The following is a 25228-nucleotide window of genomic DNA, read 5'->3' as shown; positions in this document are numbered from 1 at the left end:
CTTTTGGGCAAAATACACAATTTTACAGCCCTTGCTGCATCTGCACGTGTGAAATTCAAGCGTTATATACAGCTGTCATATTCTGTTATTAAAAAAAAAACACCCTTTTTGGGAAAAGTACTTAATATTGCAGTCTTTGCTGCATCTGTTATTGTTAAAACAAGCTTGAAATACTTAAATATTTTTCTAGGTTTTAAAAAACACACATTTTTGGCAATACCCTCCATCTTGGGCCTCTGCCGCATTTGTCAGTGTGCAATTTAAGCTAGAAATACAGCTATAATTTTCTGGGTTTTAAAAAACACCCTTTTTTGGGCAAAATACTCAATTTTACAGCCCTTGCTGCATCTGTACGTGTAAAATTCAAGCGTTATATACTGCTGTCATATTCTGTTATTAAAAAAAACCACCCATTTTGGGCAAAGTACTTAATATTGCAGCCTTTGCTGCATCTGTTATTCTTAAAACAAGCTTTAAAATACTTAAAATAATTTTCTGGGTTTTAAAAACCACCCATTTAGGGCAAAATACTTAATTTGCGGCCTTGTCTGCATCTGTCCATGTGAGATACACGCTTTAGAAACTGCTGTGCTATTCTGGTATTAAAAAAACACATCTCACAGGGCCTGAACCAGTGTAGGCCTGAATTAAATATTTCTTTGGCCAAAATGGCTGTATTTCAAATGCCTGATTCAAACCCCTGTACGTAGAGGGAGTATCTCACAGGGCCTGAACCAGTATAGGCCTAAATTAAATATTTATTTGCACAAAATGGATGTATTTCATATGGCTGTATTTTAAATGCCTGATTCAAACCCCTGTATGTAGAGGGTGTATCTCACACGGTCTGATTTACTGTAGGCCTGAAGTAAATATTTATTTGTACAAAATGGCTGTATTTCAAATTGCTGTATTTCAAATCCCTGAATCAAACCCCTGTATGTAGAGGGAGTATCTCACAGGGCCTTAACCAGTCTAGGCCTAAATTTTATATTTCTTTGCACAAAATGGCTGTATTTTAAATCCCTGAATCAAACCCCTGTATGTAGAGGGAGTATCTCACAGGGCCTGAACTAAATATTTTTTTTGCCCAAAATAGCTGTATTTCAAATGGCTGTATTTCAAATGCCTGATTCAAACCCCTGTATGTAGAGGGGGTATCTCACAAGGTCTGAACTGAGATCGCTTGAAAAAGACCAGACTATAGTCATCAAACCATCCGACAAGGGTGGCAATTTGGTTGTCCTTGACTGTGATTCATATATGCGCATGTGCCTGGATCTCCTAAAGGATAAAGAGGGATATAGGATCTTACCCACCAACCCAACCCTGTCCTTTCTAACTGATCTTAAACAGATACTTTTGACCGGCCTAACTGACAAGGTCATCAGTACGCACGAATTTGACTTTCTCTTGCCAGCCAAACCCCTGATATCGACCTTTTACGGGCTTCCCAAAATTCATAAGGGCACTACCCCTCTTAAGGGTCGCCCCATTGTTTCCCTAACCCAGAATTGTAGGGTTTATCTGGATCGGGTGCTGAGGGAGTTCGTCGTGTCCCTCCCGGCCTATACGAGGGACACGATGGACTTCCTCAATAAAATTGACACTCTTAACCTTGATCCAAATTGCATTCTGGCCAGTATTGATGTCGAATCATTGTATAGTTCCATTCCCCATCTATGTGGACTTAGAGCTGTTGAATATTTCTTGCTCACCATGCTGCTGCTGGGGGGCAGGAACAACTACCTCTGCCCCCTGTAACTCAGCCTGCCGCTGGGGAGGGAGGACGCTGCTCTCCTCTCCCTGCACTTCACACTGCCGCTGGGGAATGGAGACTGGGCTCCCAATTCCCTGCAATTCACACTGCCGCTGGGGAATGGAGACTGGGCTCCCAATTCCCTGCAATTCACACTGCCGCTGGGGAATGGAGACTGGACTCCCTCTGTCCCGCAACTGTAACTTCCGATGGAGGTCCACCCAACGTGGCAGCTGACCGTCACCTTCTGCCCGGTATAGTAGGGTCTTGAACACTAGACTCCTCACGAACTTCACGTATTTCTCAGCTGGATTGGGTCCGAAGAAGTTCAGCCGCAACCACATCATACGGTCAAATTCCTCAACAGAGTATCTGTACTCCACTGCTGGTTCCATCCTGGTGCTTTTAGGGTTGCTGTACTGAGACATGCGTTGCCCTTAAGTTGTAAAATCCAAAGAAATGGTGTCTCCTGTAGCTGTCCTTCTGGCTGTAGGAATGATCTTACTGCTTGCCACCAATGTAACGGACCGTTTCAGCAGACAAGGGGTTAAATTCCGTTTAGGCGATATGCCCCTTTCTGAGAGACAGGCACAGCTACTGGAGAACACCAAACTCCCGAACCGGATACAAAATAGCACTCCAAACTGGAACCTCGCGAATAGCTGCCAGCAGACGAACAGCTTACACTCCTGGCAATCAGTCTCTAACAGCATCCAGGGAGTCCCCCCAATAACGAGACAAGGCTCCGTGTTGAGGGTCAAGCAGTGGTCTGACTGTACTTCAAGTACAGCCTCTTTTATTCATAAAAAGCAAACCTAGTACTGCCCACAGGGACAGGGTTTTGAAATTCAACCAATCATTATCTTACAACACACACAATGCAAGTACAGCAACCAATGGTTCACGCCCCCCAGAGGACCAGAAGGAAGACTGCGACACAGAACAGATACAACACATCCCCACAATGCGTCATGGTTTCCTCCTCTCTGTCCCGGAGACAACCGAAGAGCAATCCAATTATCTCTCAGGACAAACGGAGGTCGCCAATACACATGTGGAGACAACAGGACAGACATCACCATTTAAACACACAATGGGACAATGGCACAATGGGATAATAGAAACACACCCAGCATATTCCTCCCAAGCTGACAAGTTACACTTATTATAAATTGTTACAACTTTGTGGGGTTACATTGTCCATACATATAACTTACATCAATTTAAACAGTATAACTTGGGGACAAACCTATCCAAAATTCCCTGGAATAGGTTCAGGGGTTTAAAAGTTAGTATGGGCCATAATCCTGAGGCAAGAGGCGTTTAAACAGGCCTCTCCAAAACCCAGTGGCGAGGTTGGTTTCGCCACAAGTTCCATTCCCCATCTATGTGGACTTAGAGCTGTTGAATATTTCCTGCGCACCAGGGACATACAATATGGCCCACACAATGGTTTTATTTTGAAGCTACTGGAATTTACCCTGACCCATAATTTCTTCCTTTACAATGCTCGTTTCTACCACCAGCTCAGGGGGACGGCAATGGGCAGTCCATGTGCCCCGACGTATGCCAACCTCTTCCTGGGCTGGTAGAAGGATACCCACGTCTTTCCCGACCAAGCCGTCTGGTGGTCCAGTAACATCCAGTTCTGGACCCGATTTATTGACTATGTGTTTGTGGTTTGGAAGGGTGAACCAGCGGACTTTAAGTGATTTGTTTCTGATCTTAACAAAAATGAGATTGGGCTTCGGTTCACCTCTGAATTTAACGCAACGAGTATCACTTTCTTAGACGTGAGAATAACGAAGATTGATGATAAACTGTCCACCAACATTTATAGGAAGACAACAGCCACAAACTCCTTGCTTCACTGGAGTAGCTACCACCTGGCCTCCCTCAAACGGGGCATCCCAAGAGGTCAGTACCTCCGGGTGAGAAGAAATTGCTCTAACGATGAGTCATTCTTCAGTGAGGCAAGGAGTTTGCAAGATAGGTTCAGGGCCAGGGGATACCCACAACCGGTATTGAGGGATGCCTTTAAACACGCCTTGACAAGAGATAGAGCTGACCTACTAGTCCCTAAACGTAGGACGACAGACGGTCCACAGCCGGTACGAATCATCTCTAACTTTGATTCAGCAAACCGAGATGTTGCAAGTGCTTAACAAATACTGGCCGATTCTACGAATGGACCCAGATCTCTTCGAGATAGTCACTGAGCATCCTGCTGTCTCCTATAGACGGGGCAGGAGTCTTAAAGATCGATTAGTATGTAGCCACTTCATACCACCTGTGAAAACGGGCACTTGGTTAGACCGGAAACCGGTCGGTGTTTTTAAGTGTGGCAGCTGTAAAGCATGTGACTACCTGTCTACTGTGAAAATCATCACCTGCTCGGTGACTGGGCAGATGTTCCATGTTCGGGACTTTATTAATTGTAGGTCGAAAGGTGTTGTGTATCTTTGTCAATGTCCCATGGACTATGTGGGGAAAACCGTGAGGGAGGTGAGGAGGAGGATATTAGAACACGTGAATGATGTTAACAAGAAGGAACTAACACCGGTAGCCTCCCACGTAAATGACTTCCACGGGGGTGACCCTAGGGTCCTTCAATTTACAGTCCTTGAGTTGGTACCTCCCTCCCCCCGAGGGGGTGACTGGGACAGGAGGATCCTCCAGAAGGAGAGTGAATGGATCCACAGGTTCCGGTCCCAGTCCCCTCGTGGTCTTAATGAAAGACTAACTTTCTCGTGCTTCCTTTAACCTTCTCCACGTGGGGGCCTTCCGCCTGCTGCGCGCCGCTCCCCCCCCCCTCACCTCTCTGGCCCTTTTGGACCTTTTTGGTATCTTGGTCCGTTCCTTTACCCCCTGGGTACTCCGTACCCCATCCCCTAAACTTTACTTTAATTGAATATCATCACTTGCGACTGACCCTCTGGCCTGTCCTTGGGTCATCCCTCTTCTCTATTCTATCTCTGTCAGCCTGTGAGGCTTTGATGACTGTAATGTCCCCCAAAACGAGGCCAGGTGAATATGAACAGGTTCATTGTATACCTGTCTACTTCTCCCTACTTTATCTTAAGGGACTAGCTTATATTATTTGACTATCGACGATTCTTTCTCCTCCAATAGTCCCCTCTACTCGCCCCCCCCCCCTCATTCCGGGCCATAGATCTTGGTATCTCGATCACCTTATGTATGAAAAGTACTTAATCCACCTCTACTTAAACTGAGATGTATCTAGGCGTATCAACTATGGGGAGGCTTACGCTTTGTGCGCTTTGCAATCCCTTCACTCAGTCCGACACTGCCTAACTCCTCTATTTCAATGGTGGAGCGCAGTGTACACGGACCGGAAGTGTCATGCGGTTCAACGACCGGAAATGGCATGCGTTCCATATTCCGGCGCAGAACTAAGATCGTCATCACACTGTGGATTCAAGGTACCAGACGGAAGTCGGTGCAGCAGCGTGCGTTCCACAGTGGAATGCACGCATGCATCTATCAGCTGCACTGGCTTTCGGCAGATCTAACAATGAGTGGGCCACCTGGGATTTAATGGGAGGGGTATTAAAAGGCGGTGCTAGACGGCTAGACAGGACGCTGGACACTAGGAGGATCCATTATGGAGGACCAAACTTAACAGATACCATCTGAGCTCAGCGTGAGTACCCTCTAGACATCTCAGCTTCATTGCTAGGATATGCAGTTCTTGTTAATTTAATGTATGTCATACAGGTGACCTGGCTTATCAAGCCATATCCTGACGGTCGGACTTGACCTAAAGGGTGGCGTATCCGAGGTAGCTCTATGTGTTTCTACATGGGGTTTTTGAGGTGGTGGTCCCACGTAGCGGGTATACGTTGTAAATCTTTATGTCTTCATGTTACAGCTGTAATCAATTTTCGTACAAGGCCTGAAGACTGATTCGCAGGTTATCTTTCATATATGCCGGTCCACGGGTATAAACAACTACCGTGGCGCGAGTAATTGCTTCTTTATACTGCATCCTATCATACACCAAGCACTCTGTGGACACAGTGAGTTGTCTTCTTGATTAGGGTGCTGTAGTGGTGACGGGCATGCGTCAGCTGTATATAAAGCGGCAGAGTGTGCAACTGTATGTAAAAATATATGTACACATTTTTTCTTTCCACAGAGGCCCGCTATATGTCCTTGACGGCATGGAAACCACTATCTACTCTATCTGGTCTTTTGCTTCCTCCTCCTAGTAATATCAGTTGGTCCAATTTGTGTATCTAACTATAACAGACACCGGTGTATCAATAACGGTGATCTACACCCACTCTACGGAGGCCTTTCTATAGTAGTGGCCCCCGTCTTACTTGCTGTACCATCTATTTAAATATCGTAACTTATTTACCCCCTGATGATCCCACATCGTGGGGGAAACGCATCGGGGTTTACTATATATTTATGGTTGTTGTATCGATGTAACTATCATATTATGTATCGATGAAATCATCACATTAGTGTGTTTTTAAACTGTATTGTTAGTGCACCTTGTACCTCTTGATGTCGACACATCACCAGGGCTGTATACAAAGGGCACTTTGTTTGTTCTGTCGGTTTGTCTTTTTTAGGGGTCCACCCTGGGGCCAACATCCTCCTACTGCAATTATTAAGGGTATAGTAGGAGTTGGTAGCCAAGGCTCGAGGACAGGGAGTCCCCACCATTAGGGGCCGTCCCTGGGCAGAGGGATAGGTTAGGGTGTGAGCGAAGGGATAGATTTCTCCCTCTCCCCCCTGGTCCAATACTGGCCCACCCAGTATCTCGGTGGTACTACCTATACTAGTGTGTAGTATACGTCATTTTTGTATAAATATTATTAAAATTTAATCTCTTTATATAAGGGTTACTTCTAAATGCTGGACCATCTGAACCAGTGTATGCCTGAAGTAAATATTTCTTTGCACAAAATGGCTGTATTTCAAATCTCTGAATTAAACCCCTGTATGTAGAGGGTGTATCTCACAGGGCCTGAATCAGTGTAGGCCTAAATTAAAATTTTCTTTGCACAAAATGGCTGTATTTCAAATGCCTGATTCAAACCCCTGTATGTAGAGGGAGTATTTCACAGGGCCTGAACCAGTGTAGGCCTGAACTAAATATTTCTTTGCCCAAAATGGCTGTATTTCAAATGCCTGATTCATACCCTGTATGTAGAGGGGGTATCTCACAGGGCCTGAACCAGTGTAGGCCTGAACTAAATATTTCTTTGCACAAAATGGCTGTATTTCAAATGGCTGTATTTCAAATCCCTGTATCAAACCCCGTATGCAGAGGGAGTATCTCACAGGGCCTAAACTAGTGTAGGTCTAAATTAAATATTTCTTTGCACAAAATGGCTGTATTTCAAATGGCTGTATTTTAAATCCCTGAACCAAACCCCTGTATGTAGAGGGGGTATCTCACACGATCTGAACCAGTGTAGGCCTGAAGTAAATATGTCTTTGAACAAAATGGCTGTATTTCAAACCCCTGTATGTACAGGGAGTATCTCACAGGGCCTGAAATAGTGTAGGCCTGAAATAAATATTTCTTTGCACAAAATGGTTGTATTTCAAATGGCTGTATTTCAAATCCCTGAATCAAACCCCTGTATGTACAGGGAGTATCTCACAGGGCCTAAACCAGTGTAGGTCTGAAGTAAATATTTCTTTGCCCAAAATGGATGTAATTCAAATGGCTGTATTTCAAATACCTGAATCAAACCCCTGTATGTAGAGGTTGGATCTCACAGGGCTTGAATCAGTATAGAAGAAAACCACAGAAATAAGATAATAATGCACTTATTAAAGTAGATGCAAGCACTATATATGGACAAAGTCCTCACTCTGATATGATAATATCTGAGACACTTAGTCAATATATTTTGAGCAAAACACATTTAAGCCCGCCTACCAAACGCCAAGGTGGTCTCAGGTCAGGCGGGTCCTACGCTAAACCTACCTCAGCCGTTGGGCTTCTATGTTCAGGAGCGCAGACGCCGCACATATGGTGTGCTGCTCCTAGTTTTTCCTGTGGATTTTTTTTTGTCTATGTAGTATTTGCTTGAGGAAGTGGCACCTTCAAGTGTGAATGCGCACCTATTATCTTGGGAGTAGCATTCCTCTGCACTTTTGCCCCCTCCCCTATCCAATAGAGCGCCTTAATTAGGTGGTACATATGGCTGTGCTCGCTCCTCCTCCCATTGGTTGCTTGATGCACATGGAGGTGACTAGGAGCAGCACACCATATGTGCGGGGTCTGCGCTCCTGAACATAGAAGCCCAACGGCTGAGGTAGGTTTAGCGTAGGACCCGCCTGACCTGAGACCACCTTGGCGTTTGGTAGGCGGGCTTAAATGTGTTTTGCTCAAAATATATTGACTAAGTGTCTCAGATATTATCATATCAGAGTGAGGACTTTGTCCATATATAGTGCTTGCATCTACTTTAATAAGTGCATTATTATCTTATTTCTGTGGTTTTCTTCAATAATATGGCCAGGGACATCCGCACATTTGTATATCATATCGTGCAGGATGTTTTTATCTTAGTTTTTTTCTGTGGAATTTTTTTTGTCCCTGAACCAGTATAGGCCTGAATTAGGGCTCTTTCACACTTGCGTTCTTTTCTTCCGGCATAGAGTTCCGTCGTCGGGGCTCTATGCCGGAAGAATCCTGATCAGGATTATCCCCATGCATTCTGAATGGAGAGAAATCCGTTCAGGATGCATCAGGATGTCTTCAGTTCAGGACCGGAACGTTTTTTGGCCGGAGAAAATACCGCAGCATGCTGTGCTTTTTGCTCCGGCCAAAATTCCTGAACACTTGCCGCAACGCCGGATCCGGAATTAATGCCCATTGAAAGGCATTAATCCGGATCCGGCCTTAATTTCGGCGCATTACCAGGTCCAAGGTTTAGCTTTTTCTGAATGGTTACCATAGCTGCCGGGACGCTAAAGTCCTGGCAGCCATGGTAAAGTGTAGTGGGGAGCGGGGGAGCAGTATACTTACCGTCCGTGCGGCTCCCGGGGCGCTTCAGAGTGACGTCAGGGCGCCCCACGCGCATGGATCACGTGATCCATGCAATCACGTGATCCATGCGCATGGGGCGCCCTGACGTCATTCTGGAGCGCCCCGGGAGCCGCACGGACGGTAAGTATACTGCTCCCCCGCTCCCCACTACTACTATGGCAACCAGGACATTAATAGCGTCCTGGCTGCCATAGTAACACTGAACACATTTTGAAGACGGATCCGTCTTCAAATGCTTTCAGTTCACTTGCGTTTTTCCGGATCCGGCGTGTAATTCCGGCAAATGGAGTACCCGACGGATCCGGACAACGCAAGTGTGAAAGAGCCCTTAAATATTTATTTGCCCAAAATGGCTATATTTAAAATGGCTGTATTTCAAATCCCTGAATCAAACCCCTGTATGTAGAGGGTGTATCTCACAGGGCCTGAACTAAATATTTCTTTGCACAAAATGGCTGTATTTCAAATGGCTATATTTCAAATGCCTGATTCAAACCCCTGTATGTAGAGGGGGTATCTCACAGGGCCTGAACCAGTGTAGGCCTGAAGTAATTATTTCTTTGCACAAAATGTCTATTTCAAATGGCTGTATTTCAAATCCCTGAATCGAACATCTGTGTGTAGAGGGAGTATCTCACAGGGCCTGAACCAGTGTAGGCCTGAACTAAATATTTCTTTGCCCAAAATGGCTGTATTTCAAATGGCTGTATTTGAAATCCCTGAATCAAACCCCTGTATGTAGAGGGTGTATCTCACAGGGCCTGAACCAGTGTAGGCCTGAACTAAATATTTCATTGCACAAAATGGCTGTATTTCAAATGCCTGATTTAAACCCCTATATGTTGAGGGAGTATCTTACAGGGCCTGAACCAGTGTAGACCTAAATTAAATATTTCTTTGCCCAAAATGGCTGTATTTCAAATGCCTGATTCATACCCTGTATGTAGAGGGGGTATCTCACAGGGCCTGAACCAGTGTAGGCCTGAAGTAAATATTTATTTGCTCCAAAATGGCTGTAATTCAAATGGCTGTATTTCAAATCTCTGAATTAAACCCCTGTATGTAGAGGGTGTATCTCACAGGGCCTGAACCAGTGTAGGCCTAAATTAAATATTTCTTTGCACAAAATGGCTGTATTTCAAATGGCTGTATTTCAAATCCCAGAATCAAACCCCTGTGTGTAGAGGGAGTATCTCACAGGGCCTGAACCAGTGTAGGCCTGAAGTAAATATTTTTTTGCCCAAAATGGCTGTATTTCAAATCCCTGAATCAAACCCTTGTACGTAGAGGGTGTATCTCAAAGGGCCTGAACCAGTGTAGGCCTAAATTAAATATTTCTTTGCACAAAATGGCTGTATTTTAAATCCCTGAATCAAAACCCCTGTATGTAGAGGGGGTATCTCACAGGGCCTGAACCATTGTAGGCCTGAAGTAAATATTTCTTTGCCCAAAATAGCTGTATTTCAAATGGCTGTATTTCAGATGCCTGATTCAAACCCCTTTATGTAGAGGGAGTATCTCACAGGGCCTGAACCAATGTAGGCCTGAAGTAAATATTTCTTTGCACAAAATGGCTGCAATTCAAATGGCTGTATTTTAACTGCCTGATTTAAACCCCTGTATGTAGAGGGGGTATCTCACACGGTCTGAACTAGCGTAGGCCTGAAGTAAATATTTCTTTGCTTCAAATGGCTGTATTTCAAATCCCTGAATCAAACCCCTGTATGTAGAGGTTGTATCTCACAGGGCTTGAACCATTGTAGGCCTAAATTAAATATTTCTTTGCCCAAAATTGCTGTATTTCAAATGGCTGTATTTCAAATCCCTGAATCAAACCCCTGTATGTAGCGGGAGTATCTCACAGGGCCTAAACCAGTGTAGGTTTAAAGGAAACCTGTCACCGGGATTTTGTGCATAGAGCTGGGGCCATGGGCTGCTAGATGGCCGCTAGCACATCTGCAATACCCAGTCCCCATAGCTCTCTGTGCTTTTATTGTGTTAAAAAACAGTTTTGATCGATATGCAAATGAACCTGATATGTGTCCTGTTTCCGGAGATGAGTCCAGCGGAAAGGAGCCCAGCACCTTCCCGCGTCCTCCGAATCTCCTCCTTGCTGGCTGACGTCACAGAGCTGCAGCGCCGAAATCTCGCGATGCGCGAGCTAGCGCATGCTCAGTGTCGGCATCATGTTCATTCCCTGTGCTGGCATCAGATTTCGGCGCTCCAGCTCTGTGACGTCAGCCGGCAAGGAGGAGATTCGGAGGACACGAGGCGATGCTGGGATCCTTTCCGCTGGACTCATCTCCGGACACAGGACACATATCAGGTTCATTTGCATATCGATCAAAACTGTTTTTTAACACAATAAAAGCACAGAGAGCTATGGGGACTGGGTATTGCAGATGTGCTAGCGGCCATCTAGCAGCCCATGTCCTCAGCTCTATGCGCAAAATCCTGGTGACAGGTTCCCTTTAAAGTAAATATTTCTTTGCCCAAAAAGGCTGTATTTTAAATGGCTGTATTTCAAATGCTTGATTCAAACCCCTGTATGTAGAGGGTGTATCTCACAGGGCCTGAACCAGTATAGGCCTGAATTAAATATTTATTTGCCCAAAATGGCTGTATTTAAAATGGCTGTATTTTAAATCCCTGAATCAAACCCCTGTATGTAGAGGGAGTATCTCACAGGGCCTGAACCAGTGTAGGCCTGAATTAAATATTTCTTTGCACAAAATGGCTGTGTTTTAAATGGCTGTATTTCCAATGCTTGATTCAAACCCCTGTATGTAGAGGGTGTATCTCACAGGGCCTAAACCAGTATAGGCCTGAATTAAATATTTATTTGCCCAAAATGGCTGTATTTCAAATGGCTGTATTTCAAATCCCTGAATCAAACCCCTGTATGTAGAGGGAGTATCTCACAGGGCCTGAACCAGTGTAGGCCTGAAGTAAATATTTATTTGCACAAAATGGCTGTATTTCAAATGCCTGATTCAAACCCCTGTATGTAGAGTGGGTATCTCACACGGTCTGAACCAGTGTAGTCCTCAAGTAAATTTTTCTTTACATAAAATGGTTGTATTTCAAATCCCTGAATCAAACCCCTGTATGTAGCGGGAGTATCTCACAGGGCCTAAACCATTGTAGACCAAAAGTAAATATTTCTTTGCCCAAAATGGCTGTATTTCAAATGGCTGTATTTCAAATTTCTGAATCAAACCCCTGTATGTAGAGGGTGTATCTTACAGGACCTGAACCAGTGTAGGCCTAAACTAAATATTTCTTTGCACAAAATGGCTGTATTTCAAATGGCTGTATTTCAAATGCCTGACTCAAACACCTGTATGTAGAAGGAGTATCTCACAAAGTCTGAACCAGTGTATGCCTGAACTAAATATTTCCTTGCACAAAATGGCTGTATTTCAAATGGCTGTATTTCAAATGCCTGACTCAAACACCTGTATGTAGAGGGTGTATCTGACAGGGCCTGAACCAGTGTAGGCCTAAATTAAGTATTTCTTTGCACAAAATGGGTGTATTTCAAGTTTCTGAATCAAACCCCTGTATGTAGAGGGAGTATTTCACAGGGCCTTAACTAGTGTAGGCCTGAACTAAATATTTCATTCCACAAAATGGCTGTATTTCAAATGCCTGATTTCAAATCCCTGAATTAAACCCCTGTATATAGAGGGTGTATCTTACAGGGCCTGAACCAGTGTAGGCCTAAATTAAATATTTCTTTGCATAAAATGGCTGTATTTCAAATGGCTGTATTTCAAATGCCTGAATCAAACCCCTGTATGTAGAGGGAGTATCTCACACGGTCTGATCCAGTGTAGTCCTCAAGTAAATATTTCTTTGCATAAAATGGCTGTATTTCAAATCCCTGAATCAAACCCCTGTATGTAGAGGGAGTATCTCACAGGGCCTGATCCAGTGTAGTCCTCAAGTAAATATTTCTTTGCATAAAATGGCTGTATTTCAAATTCCTGAATCAGACCCCTGTATGTAGAGGGAGTATCTCAGAGGGCCTGAACCAGTGTAGGCCTGAACTAAATATTTCTTTGAACAAAATGGCTGCATTTTATATCCCTGAATCAAACCCCAGTTTGTAGAGGGAGTATCTCACATGGTCTGAACCAGTGTAGGCCTGAAGTAAATATTTCTTAGCCCAAAATGGCTGTATTTCAAATGGATGTATTTAAAATGCCTGATTTAAACCCCTGTATGTAGAAAGGGTATATCACACGGTCTGAACCAGTGTAGACCTGAATTAAATATTTATTTGCCCAAAATGGCTGTATTTCAAATCCCTGAATCAAGCCCCTGTATGTAGAGGGAGTATCTCACAGGGTCTGAACCAGTGTAGGCCTGAAGTAAATATTTCTTAGCACAAAATGGCTGTATTTCAAATGGCTGCATTTCAAATGCCAGATTTAAACCTCTGTATGTAGAAAGGGTATATCACACTGTTTGAACCAGTGTAGGCCTGAAGTAAATATTTATTTGCCCAAAATGGCTGTATTTCAAATGGCTGTATTTCAAATCCCTGAATTAAACCCATGTATGTAGAGGGTGTATCTCACAGGGCCTGAACCAGTGTAGGCCTGAATTCAATATTTGTGCACCAAATGGCGGTATTTAAAATCATCAAAGGCTGCCAAGTAAATTTTTTGTGCCCAAACGATGTGTTTCTTTAACAATTTAATTTGATAGCAGTTTATAAGCCTGTAATTTCACACGTGCTGATGCTGCAAGGCCTGAAAATAGTGTTTTTTGTCAAAAAAGTGTGTTTTTCAAACCCCAGAAAATGATGGGTGCATTTCTAGCTTAAATTGCACACTGACTAATACAGATGATGTATATTGCCAAAAAAGTGTTTATTTAGTAACAGAATATGAAAGCTGTATATATTAAACTTGAATTTAACACTTGCAGATCTGTAAAATACTTTTTTTTTTAAAACAAAAGTGTGTTTTTAAAACCCCAGAAAATGATGAGTGTATTTCTACCTTAAATTGCATACTGACTAATCCAGATGTTGTAGTTTGCCCAAAAAATTGTGATTTGCAATGTCCCAAAAGCTCAGATGCAGTGCTGGTGCACTGAGCATGCATAAAATCGCTGCCGCCGCCGCCCACCTGACTAACAGAGTTATAAAAGTTATTTTTTTTTGGTCAATGGGCTCAGGGCAGGGTAAAACGATAGTGCTCTGCACCCACACAACTATTTCTAGGTAGATCGCTGAGTTAGATTCTCTCCTATTCTCTCCCTGAAATCACAAGTCCAGCAGCATCCTCTCCCTACACTAGTAACAGCAGAGTGACGGGCGGCGCTACGTGACTCCAGCTTATATAGAGGCGGGGTCACATGCTGCACTGGCCAATCACAGCCATGCCATTAGTAGGCATGGCTGTGATGGCTTCTAAGGTCAGACAGTTAACTGCTTGTTGATTGGCTGCTCTGCAGCCTTTCAAAAAGCTCCAAGAAAGCGCCGAACACCGAACCCGAACCCAAACTTTTACAGAAATGTTCGGGTCCGGGATCCAAAAATCCTAAAGTTCGGTACGAACACGAACTTTACAGTTCGGGTTCGCTCAACTCTAATCACAGGTTATGTTTCCCAATATTTTGGGGTGTACCCTAATTTAAACCAAAAAAATAAATAAAATAAATTAAAACCAAAAACCAGTGTAGGCTACCTCCTCCTCCTCCACCGCCGCTTCCACCTACACCGCCACATCCACTGCCTCCTCAACCTCCTACTCCATATGGACCTTGTCCTCCTAGATCAAGATTATTATTTTTTATTTTTCGTATTTTGTTATTTAAAGTCATTTACCTATCCACAATTGTTTGCAGAGCACTTGCCATGCTCTTAACCACATTTTGATGCCATTTGCAGCCCTCTAGCCCTTTCCATGACATTTTTAGAGCCATTTTAGTGCTCAAAAGTTCAGGTACCCATTGACTTCAATTGGGTTCGGGTTCGGGGTCAAGTTCGGGTCCCGAACTGGAACCTTGATGTGAAGTTCGGCCGAACCCGTCGAACCCAAACATCCAGGTGTCCGCTCAACTCTAGCTGTAATCTGTGTAGAAACCTGCCATTAAGTGTTGTAGTTTTCTGCAGCGCCCCTACAGGAGAAATGAAGCATTACACAGCGTCCACTCAATGGTTTGCCTGCTCTTTATAACCACCCTCCACTCTGGGGGAAAGAGGACCCCCCAATATCATATATATCCTTATCTAGATAATATTCCAGCTACGTAACTGAACTAACAGAGGTGATAAAGCTGAAGTCCACCGATACCAAAGATATGACTGCGGAACATGAGAGGTTCCTTCCATCATTTACCTGGTGCGTCCGAGACTTCACCCTATCGCTGGAGCGAGACGGCAAGGAGATAACGGAAGATGAATATCTGATGATGGGTCTAGAGCTCAAGACCGGTAATCACTATGGAGGCTCAGTACCTTTATCGGTAGAGGTTGCCTATGGGTGCTGAGGTCGAGGTAGAGGTTGCCTATGGGTGCTGAGGTCGAGGTAGAGGTTGCCTATGGGTGCTGAGGTCGAGGTAGAGGTTGCCTACGGGTGCAGAGGTCAAGGTAGTGGTTACCTATGGGTGCAGGGGTCAAAGTAGTGGTTACTTGTGGGTTCAGGGGTTAAAGTAGAGGTTACCTATTTGTACAAGGTTCAAGGTAGTGGTTTCCTATGGGTGCAGGGGTCAAGATAGTGGTTGCCTATGGGTGCAGGGGTCAAGATAGTGTTACCTATGGGTGCAGAGCTCATGGTAGAGGTTTCTTATGGGTGCAGAGGTCATGGTAGAGGTTACATAATGGTGCAGGGGTAAAGGTAGTGGTTACTTGTGGGTTCAGGGGTCAAGGTAGTGGTTAACTATGGGTGCAGGGGTCAAGGTAGTGGTTACCTATGGGTGCAAGGGTAAATGTAGAGGTTTATAAAAGTGGATGGGCACTCTGATAGATGGAATCACATATATAAAGTTTATCAATTGCAAAAAATGTATTAATATAAAGATAATTCCACAATGGTATATAGATACTGGATATTAGAAAGACCCTATCTGAGAATGGCATTTCCAAGATGGGTCCTATATAGCATGTATAAGTTATAAACAAACCGTTAAAAATAAAAAAATGAATAGATAAAATAAAATAAAAATATTACAATGTATATAAAATATGGATGGATAATTGGCTTCCTCCTATCTAGAATCACATACAGGAATAAAATCCAAAGTATTAGCACGATATGGGAGATATATCACACAATTTCTAAGAGCAAGATAAGTACAAATGGCTCCAAAGTATACGTAGCCGGGTCAATTTTGTGTTGAAAAAGCCTCTGGTGCAGTAAAAAGACTTGTAGGTAATATCCACAGGTTTTCCTGTATAGCATATAGTAAAGTTCATAAATTACTAGTGGTACACCGGCGCTTGCACTATAATGAGACTGACGCAGCGGTACCGCAACGGTATCGCCCCCGTTGGAAATCAAATGAATGATGCGAAATGTGTATCTGTTCAGTACTGCGCGACGTATACCCCCTCTTTCCCTGTCTCCCTGCCTGTTCAGTACTGTAAAAGGCCCACAGTATGTAATACAGTGACTCCCAGAGTAATGGAATACCTTGTCCTCGATGTTACAGCTACGGATCCTGTTCCTCTGTGTCCTTCTTGCTTTTTCTTTTTTCTGTTTTTTCCTCCTATTTGGGTACCGTCCAGGGTGGGGAAGGGTTTGGGGAGGTTTGCCCTAATGATTATTTATTTATTTTTTTGTTGGTTTTTTTAAAAAATATATATAAAATCTAACCTGCAGAGCTTGCCCCGGCCGGTGGCACAGCTCGTGGTTTGAAAAGGCCGCTCGTACACGCTTGCACGGAGTGCTGCGTGACGTCACGGTAGTAGCTACGGTGGACCAGGAGGACCAAAAAATGCCACCGGCCGGGGCAAGCTCTGCAGGTTAGATTTTATATATATTTTTTAAAAAAACCAACAAAAAAATAAATAAATAATCATTAGGGCAAACCTCCCCAAACCCTTCCCCACCCTGGACGGTACCCAAATAGGAGGAAAAAACAGAAAAAAGAAAAAGCAAGAAGGACACAGAGGAACAGGATCCGTAGCTGTAACATCGAGGACAAGGTATTCCATTACTCTGGGAGTCACTGTATTACATACTGTGGGCCTTTTACAGTACTGAACAGGCAGGGAGACAGGGAAAGAGGGGGTATACGTCGCGCAGTACTGAACAGATACAAAGTTCATAAATTCCCAACAATGCGCCAATAGCGATCCTAAGACCACTGTGCGATCCCAGGACTATTAGAGGATACCAGTCTTTTTTTATTCCACCATTGCATTACATATAGCTCGTGGCAGTGGACAGATCTTATGAAAAATGTCACTTTTGGATATATCGTCGGTATATTGCTCTGTATGTGTTATACAGCAGATGGTTACTATTAAAGCAGTTTGGTCAGCCCTCAGTATATGGAGATGGTGCTCACGTTTCAGCTTCCATTCGTGGCGTCCCACGTGCTATGGCTGAGATGGTAAGCTTACCTACTGCTTTATCCAATACAGGGATCTTTCACTTAAGTTGTATATCGGATCTTTAATCCTCTGCTAAGTTGTAGCTGTATCAAGCTGTTACGTTCGCGGTCCCGGTAATTCGGCTTGTTGCACTGTCGGTAGAATTCCTTGGGCGTCCCATGTGTCTCAGAGTCTCTGGAGCCCCTGGGCTTACTGGTAAGTCGGCTGTATGCCTATTCCTATCGGAATGTCGGTACCGGGTTTCCGCTGATGGGTACCTTTAATGAAGCGCTTCACTTATAAATAACTCAGTCGGTATTTACCGACATGTGCCCAGCTATTCAATCCAATGACCTAGTGTCTTGTCTACGCCAGACGCGTTTCGGGGACTATTACTGTCTCCTTCCTCAGTGGCTCTGCTCGGTCTCTGTAAGTAGCCGGGTTTTATACGTGTCCTCTCCAGACTGCCTGGAAGAAATGGACTGGATTCGATAATAATTTGTCATTGCGATTCTCTTGCGGTATGGATGTGTCTTTTCATGGACTAATGCGTTTTTTGGTCCAGGGTGTCTCCATCACCTGTAGTGGAGTTTCTATGTTTTATTTTTCACTACGTATTTTGCATTAATGAAAAAATAGCTACAGGTCTCTCCTTCATGGCACTGGAGAAGGTGGAAAAACATTGGCGGGGAGGAAACCAGATTGAGAGATTATCGAGGGCTGAATCGAGGAAGATTTATGAATTTGGTAGCCTGCTACCGAGAGGTTTAAATGCAGAACTAGAAATATTCGGTTTCATATGAAAATTGGGCGGTCCGTGTGGATGTCGAAGCAGAGTTGCATGTCGGGCTGTTTATTTCAGCACTGCAACTCTCCCTCTACCCCACACGGGCCTCCCCCTTTCTACACCGTCTAGTTATAAAAGAGTTATGAGAACTATAAACATTGTCCCATATGGGAAATGCCCAAAATGGACTCTATTAATCATAAAAATGCCAATGGAAGTCAAAACGCAACCTATTTGAAAAAAATGCAACTAAACCGCAGATGCGTTTTTAGTCAAAAATGATTCAGAAGAGACCCATTAGTAGAGGGAAAGCATCCCCCCAATATGAAAGCTGTGGAAGTCTGCAATTAGCGTACATATATGTTTTTAATTATCTTTTTATATATATTTATTGCATATATATGTTTTAAGTATTATTTTTTAAGTATTATGTTTTAAGTATTATTTATTTTAAGGTGCTTTTAAGAAAAATGACAGTAGTAGTACATATTGAAAAGAAACATAATGAATTTCATATATAGAGAACAATGATATGAAAACGGAATATCCTAGGGAAATAATTATAAATGGATTAAATCATAGGTACAAAACTGCAAATATAGTAGAAAAAACGCACCTTTATGAAAAATGCTGCATTGAAACCGCAAGTAAACCGCAGGGATGTAAAACTACATTTAAAAATCAGATCCAGACCGGTTTTTGGGACATAATCCAGATTCGGATCTTGAGAGAGACCGATAATCAGTATAAATTACAATGATCTACAGAATCTGGGTATGCCACCTAGGAAGGGGACAGCGTCTTCCTGAAACGCGTCTGACGTAGTACCTTGGACAAATACCCCGCTTCTTATGGACACAAGTGCACTGTAAAGAAATAGGAATTTCTCCGTTCTATAAAGAAAAGACCTCAAGACGTCATTTACCTGCGCCTGAAAAGTACGTGATCCTCACACCGAGTCGGATCTTGGAATCAGCTGAGAGACACGTGGGACGCGACCAACTCCATAGCCGGGACACCGGCACACAACGCGGAGTACAAATTGATTCGCAAGTCCCGCCAAGTTAAAGAATACAGGCAAAGGTAAGCCCACACAGTGGGTAAAAATTCGTGAGGCGTCATACTAATATATTAGAAGGGGAAGTAACGAACTGTACCCAAAAATATACACCAAGGACTTGTTCTCAGCAATTTAACCTTGATGAAATTGTAACAGTATCTCACAGATATAAAAGAGACTGTATACATTCTGCAAAGAGTATCAAACGCAGAAGAAACATTGTATATGTGGAACGCTTTTCTTGGCTATATGTTGAATTGATACAGGACACTCAGTGGCATTCAAGCACATTCGTGCGTTTTATCATTTCAATATAGGAGCGATTATACTACTACAAGTGGCATACTTTTATAGATTGATGTGTGATAATCTGGTCTATGAAATTACAGGAGAATACTGCCGAATTGAGCAGAGGCTGACCGCTTTATTCATCCTCCTCCCAAATTAAAATTCAACCCTCCGGATCCAACGGACCTGTGCTGGGAAATCCAAAGTGAGGATTTTTGAGCTATCAGTCTCAGTCCAAATTTTTTTTTCCTCTTGTATTTTATTTCATTGTTTTGTATTATATTGCCTATTCTTATTAGTGATGAGCGGCAGGTGCCGTATTAGATTTCGACGAAATTCGCGAATATTCGATAGAATATTCGTCAAAATCGAATATTCGTCATTATTCTAGTTATCACGATTAATATGCGATTTAAATAATCGCGTATTGCGATAGTAACTTAAAGGCTACTCTCCTATTGAAATAGCAATGCGATTAATTCAAGTTATAATAATCGAATTGCGATTTCAACTTAACACTGCTACATTCCATATTCGTTAATTCTAGCCTAATATGGCATATAGCAGTGCTAAGCTGAAATCGCAATGCGATTAATATAACTTGAAATAATCGAATTGCGATTTCAACGTAATTCTCAAATCCGACAGTACATTCTAGTATATGGAGTCGTTCCCATGGTGATGGGGACGCTCCATGAGCATGGAATATAGCAATGAAATCGCCATGCGATTACTTCGAGTTATATTAATCGCATGTCCCAAAAAGCTGTGATGGCAGCGGACAGGGTTAAAAGCAGAGTGTGCCTGGCGTGCATGCTGTACCTGCGCTCCCTGGACTTTGTGTGGCTGTCATGGCCCATAACAGGTAGGAACTTGTCACGAGGGTGTCAAGAGCCACGCCTGACTCAGTTGTACCCGGGGTCAGGAGGTCGCAGCGGTTGGCTGCGCGCTCTATGTAAGATAGGGCTGTTTTCCTTATGGTAGCTTTCTGGGTTTGCTTTACAAACCCTTTTGGCTCACTCAGGGATCCGTAGCTCCTTCTCTCAGCTGTTCCTTGTCCAGCACTCCCAATCCTCCTTATATTCCTCTCTCACACTTCTCTGGTTGCCAGATATAGAGCTTCCTGCCTGGACATCTATTCTGACCCACTGGAGCTGTGTTGCTGCGTTCTCTGAGTGTTGCCTTAGAACGCTACCCTCCGGATCCCTGTTGGACCTTTGTGGACAATTGTTGCCGTCCACCTGGGTGTTTGTGTTTGTCTGTATTTGTCTGTCCTCTCCCTGGTGTTTCCCTCTTAGTGCAGTGGTGAGGACTAGTGATCCCACCGGCCCGTTCACTATCTAGGGCTCATTTTAGGGAAAGCCAGGGTTTAGGCACGTGATCGCCGCACGGGTGAGGAACCCGTCTAGGGACGTCAGGGCAGTCAGGTGCCAGCCGCAAGGTGAGTCAGGGGTCACCACCTTTCCCTCTCCCTTGGGCAGGACTTTCCCTTTTTTCCTCCCTGTGCGTGTTGCCGGTCATTACAGAACTAGTGTTAGGGACCACTCATAGAGGCGACCTTGACGTGGTGAGTGGCTTATTACGCTTTGGGCAAAATGTACACTAATGCCTCATTCAACATCCAGCATAGAGGCAGGGCAGAGTGCTGGGTGCAGAGTGCGATTGCATTTGTGTTTTTGCGTTTTAACTTTGGGGATATGTCTTCATTCCAGGAACCTATTGAATCTTGACAAATAGCTTACAATCCGTATATGGTGATAGTGCACTTAGTCTTAGATTAATGTTAGAATGAATTATCTCAGATATGTTATATGAAAATCACTCTGACTGCAAAAAGGTGCAGATAATTAATATGTATAAATGTATACCATTGTATTCATATTACAATATAAACATACATGTGGAGCTTATTGACACTAATTGGAGAGCAGTGTCTGGATGTCGACATTGAGGTCCTCTATTATTTTAAATGTATTTAATGTGCAATGTCATGTATTTCCTATTGATACTTAGTAGTCCAAAAAGGCCCCATATCTAATGGCTTTAAGACCTGGAGCCCTGATGGAGAAAATGGGATGGGGGCGCAGGCCTAAGAGAGGATCCCAGTGCTGGAAAACAGCCTGACTGCGATCCCCCGTCAGACCAGGGCACCCACCCCTTCACAGAAAGCCGAAGATTTTTAATTCAGCATTCAGACCATCTGGTAGGAGGCTGCCAAAGTTGAAAATCCCCCTGGATTCCGCTCTCGACATCCTTGATACGTGGTCTCCTCCTCTCCAGTGGCGTGTCACTTGTTCTATTGCTATGAATATAAAGTCTTTAGGATCTTGATTGTGCACCAGTTTGAAATGCTTAAACAATGTATGTTTCTCATAACCTTTTTTGATATTATTAATGTGTTCAGCTATTCTGACCTTCAAAGGTCTTTTTGTTCTGCCGATGTATTGTTTGGAACAAGTACATTGTATCAGATCACATTAGAGCTGTTGCAAGTCATGAAGTTTTTTATTTCGAATGAGAATGAATTTTGAGTTGAATTTACCTTTGTGATTTTCTTGGGGAATGAGGTATTCTTGCAGTTGGTTCAGCTTCCACATCTGTGAAAGCCACTCCTATTCAGCCATTTATTGATGGATTGATTATCTTTTTTAGAATATTTTAAAGAAGGGGCTATTTTGAGTCCCAAATTCTGGGCCTTGGTATATACTATTTGTGGAACCCATACCATGTTCATCATCCCATTTTCTCCATCAGGGCTCCAGGTCTTAAAGCCATTAGATATAGGGCCTTTTTGGACTACTAAGTATCAATAGGAAATAAATGACATTGCACATTAAATACATTTTAAATAATAGGACCTCAATGTCGACATCCAGACACTGCTCTCCAATTAGTGTCAATAAGCTCCACATGTACAGTACAGACCAAAAGTTTGGACACACCTTCTCATTCAAAGAGTTTTCTTTATTTTCATGACTATGAAAATTGTAGATTCACACTGAAGGCATCAAAACTATGAATTATCACATGTGGAATTATATACATAACAAAAAAGTGTGAAACAACTGAAAATATGTCATATTCTAGGTTCTTCAAAGTAGCCACCTTTTGCTTTGATTACTGCTTTGCACACTCTTGGCATTCTCTTGATGAGCTTCAAGAGGTAGTCACCTGAAATGGTCTTCCAACAGTCTTGAAGGGGTTCCCAGAGATGCTTAGCACTTGTTGGCCCTTTGGCCTTCACTCTGCGGTCCAGCTCACCCCAAACCATCTCGATTGGGTTCAGGTCCGGTGACTGTGGAGGCCAGGTTATCTGGCGCAGCACCCCATCACTCTCCTTCATGGCCAAATAGCCCTTACACAGCCTGGAGGTGTGTTTGGGGTCATTGTCCTGTTGAAAAATAAATGATGGTCCAACTAAACACAAACCGGATGGAACAGCATGCCGCTGCAAGATGCTGTGGTAGCCATGCTGGTTCAGTATGCCTTCAATTTTGAATAAATCCCCAACAGTGTCACCAGCAAAGCCCCCCGCACCATCACACCTCCTCCTCCATGCTTCACAGTGGGAACCAGGCATGTAGAATCCATCCGTTCACCTTTTCTGCGTCGCACAAAGACACGGTGGTTGGAACCAAAGATCTCAAATTTGGACTCATCAGACCAAAGCACAGATTTCCACTGGTCTAATGTCCATTCCTTGTGTTCTTTAGCCCAAACAAGTCTCTTCTGCTTGTTGCCTGTCCTTAGCTGTGGTTTCCTAGCAGATATTCTACCATGAAGGCCTGATTCACACAGTCTCCTCTTAACAGTTGTTCTAGAGATGTGTCTGCTGCTAGAACTCTGGGTGGCATTGACCTGGTCTCTAATCTGAGCTGCTGTTAACCTGCGATTTCTGAGGCTGGTGACTCGGATGAACTTATCCTCCGCAGCAGAGGTGACTCTTGGTCTTCCTTTCCTGGGGCGGTCCGTATGTGAGACAATTTCTTTGTAGCGCTTGATGGTCTTTGTGAGTGCACTTGGGGACACTTTCAAAGTTTTCCCAATTTTTCGTACTGACTGACCTTCATTTCCTAAAGTAATGATGGCCACTCGTTTTTCTTTACTTAGCTGCTTTTTTCTTGCCATAATACAAATTCTAACAGTCTATTCAGTAGGACTATCAGCTGTGTATCCACCTGACTTCTCCACAACGCAACTGATGGTCCCAACCCCATTTATAAGGCAAGAAATCCCACTTATTAAACCTGACAGGGCACACCTGTGAAGTGAAGACCATTTCAGGTGACTACCTCTGGAAGCTAATCAAGAGAATGCCAAGAGTGTGCAAAGCAGTAATCAAAGCAAAAGGCGGCTACTTTGAAGAACCTAGAATATGACATATTTTCAGTTGTTTCACACTTTTTTGTTATGTATATAATTCCACACGTGTTAATTCATAGTTTTGATGCCTTCAGTGTGAATCTACAATTGTCATAGTCATGAAAATAAAGAAAACTCTTTGAATGAGAAGGTGTGTCCAAACTTTTGGTCTGTACTGTATGTTTATATTGTAATATGAATACAATGGTATACATTTATACATTTTAATTATCTGAATATAAAGTGTAGCAGGGCACACCTACACTTGAGGTCACACAGGAGAGTAGGGTGGATAGTTATATATTTTTATTTATGTCAATTCAATACAAGAAAAATATACTTATAAAATTATTAAACAGTATGCTATATAGACTTAAATTCCTCTAAAAATGGGTATCGCTAAAATGTAACAACACATGTGTGATCCTATGGGAAGGATATCTTGATGGCCAAGTTCCTTACTAATGATAGTGTCCAATACACTTGGTATGATCAGGTTTGTATTGTCAAGAGTCATAGATTAAATGCCGTATAGTCAGAGTGCCACTCACTCCGGTTTCTTTTGCCGTTAGTTGACAATGCAACAGATCGCTCTGCCTGTGTATACACTCGTTCGGCACTTTTGTTACTTACAGTTCTGTAGGTTTGTGCCGACTGTGCTGAAATTTCACGTGGCGTCCCACGTGTAATGCGTTATTCAGGCTGCGGTATATCCTCCAGGAGATAAAATCAGGGATCCACGGTGATCAGTTGTAGAAGTGCAGTCTCAGTAATTTGGTAAACTTCAGTTCCTGCACGGGTACTCAATCACGCAGGCAGGTCAGATGTTGCTGCGGCTGATGAGTTTTAAAAGATTTTTCAATTTTTTCTACCAAGTTGTGATTACCAATCCCGTTACTCCTGGTCGACTTGAAGCGCTTCAATACGTCCTTAGTCTCATGGAATTGTCCTACCAGACGCGTTTCGGAGTTAACTTGACTCCTTCCTCAGAGGAGTCAAGTTTTAATTATCTGCACCTTTTTGCAGTCAGTGATTTATATATAACATATCTGAGATAATTAATTCTAACATTAATCTAAGACTAAGTGCACTATCACCATATACGGATTGTAAGCTATTTGTCAAGATTCAATAGGTTCCTGGAATGAAGACATATCCCCAAAGTTGTCTATATTATAAATACCCCACATTGAGAGATATTTGGACATTATATTAAATTTAGCTATAATATAACAGTTATTTTGTTGTCACTACTATATATTTTTCTACTTGCAATTATTTTATAATTATTTTAGAAAGTGTTTTTATGAGAAATTTTTGAAAACGTAGCTATTTGGCACTAATGCAACACATGTAGTGAAAATGAAACATAGAAA

The 25228-nt window shown here is 43.1% G+C and overlaps 1 protein-coding gene across 1 annotated transcript in view; it reads left to right on the top strand.

Annotated features, from left to right (window-relative positions):
• Nucleotides 1–25228, top strand: part of LOC122928906 (guanylate-binding protein 1-like) — a 74658-nt gene that overhangs the window by 26595 nt on the left and 22835 nt on the right. The window contains exon 4 of the mRNA XM_044282220.1: nt 15065–15252. Coding sequence (XP_044138155.1) covers nt 15065–15252 — 188 coding nt within the window. The remainder of the gene's footprint in view (nt 1–15064; nt 15253–25228) is intronic.

The sequence above is a fragment of the Bufo gargarizans genome, chromosome 2, assembly GCF_014858855.1.
Source record: "Bufo gargarizans isolate SCDJY-AF-19 chromosome 2, ASM1485885v1, whole genome shotgun sequence".
Classification (NCBI taxonomy): domain Eukaryota; kingdom Metazoa; phylum Chordata; class Amphibia; order Anura; family Bufonidae; genus Bufo; species Bufo gargarizans.
The sequence above is the reverse complement of the archived record's forward strand: the minus strand, read 5'-3'. Positions and strand labels throughout refer to the sequence as shown.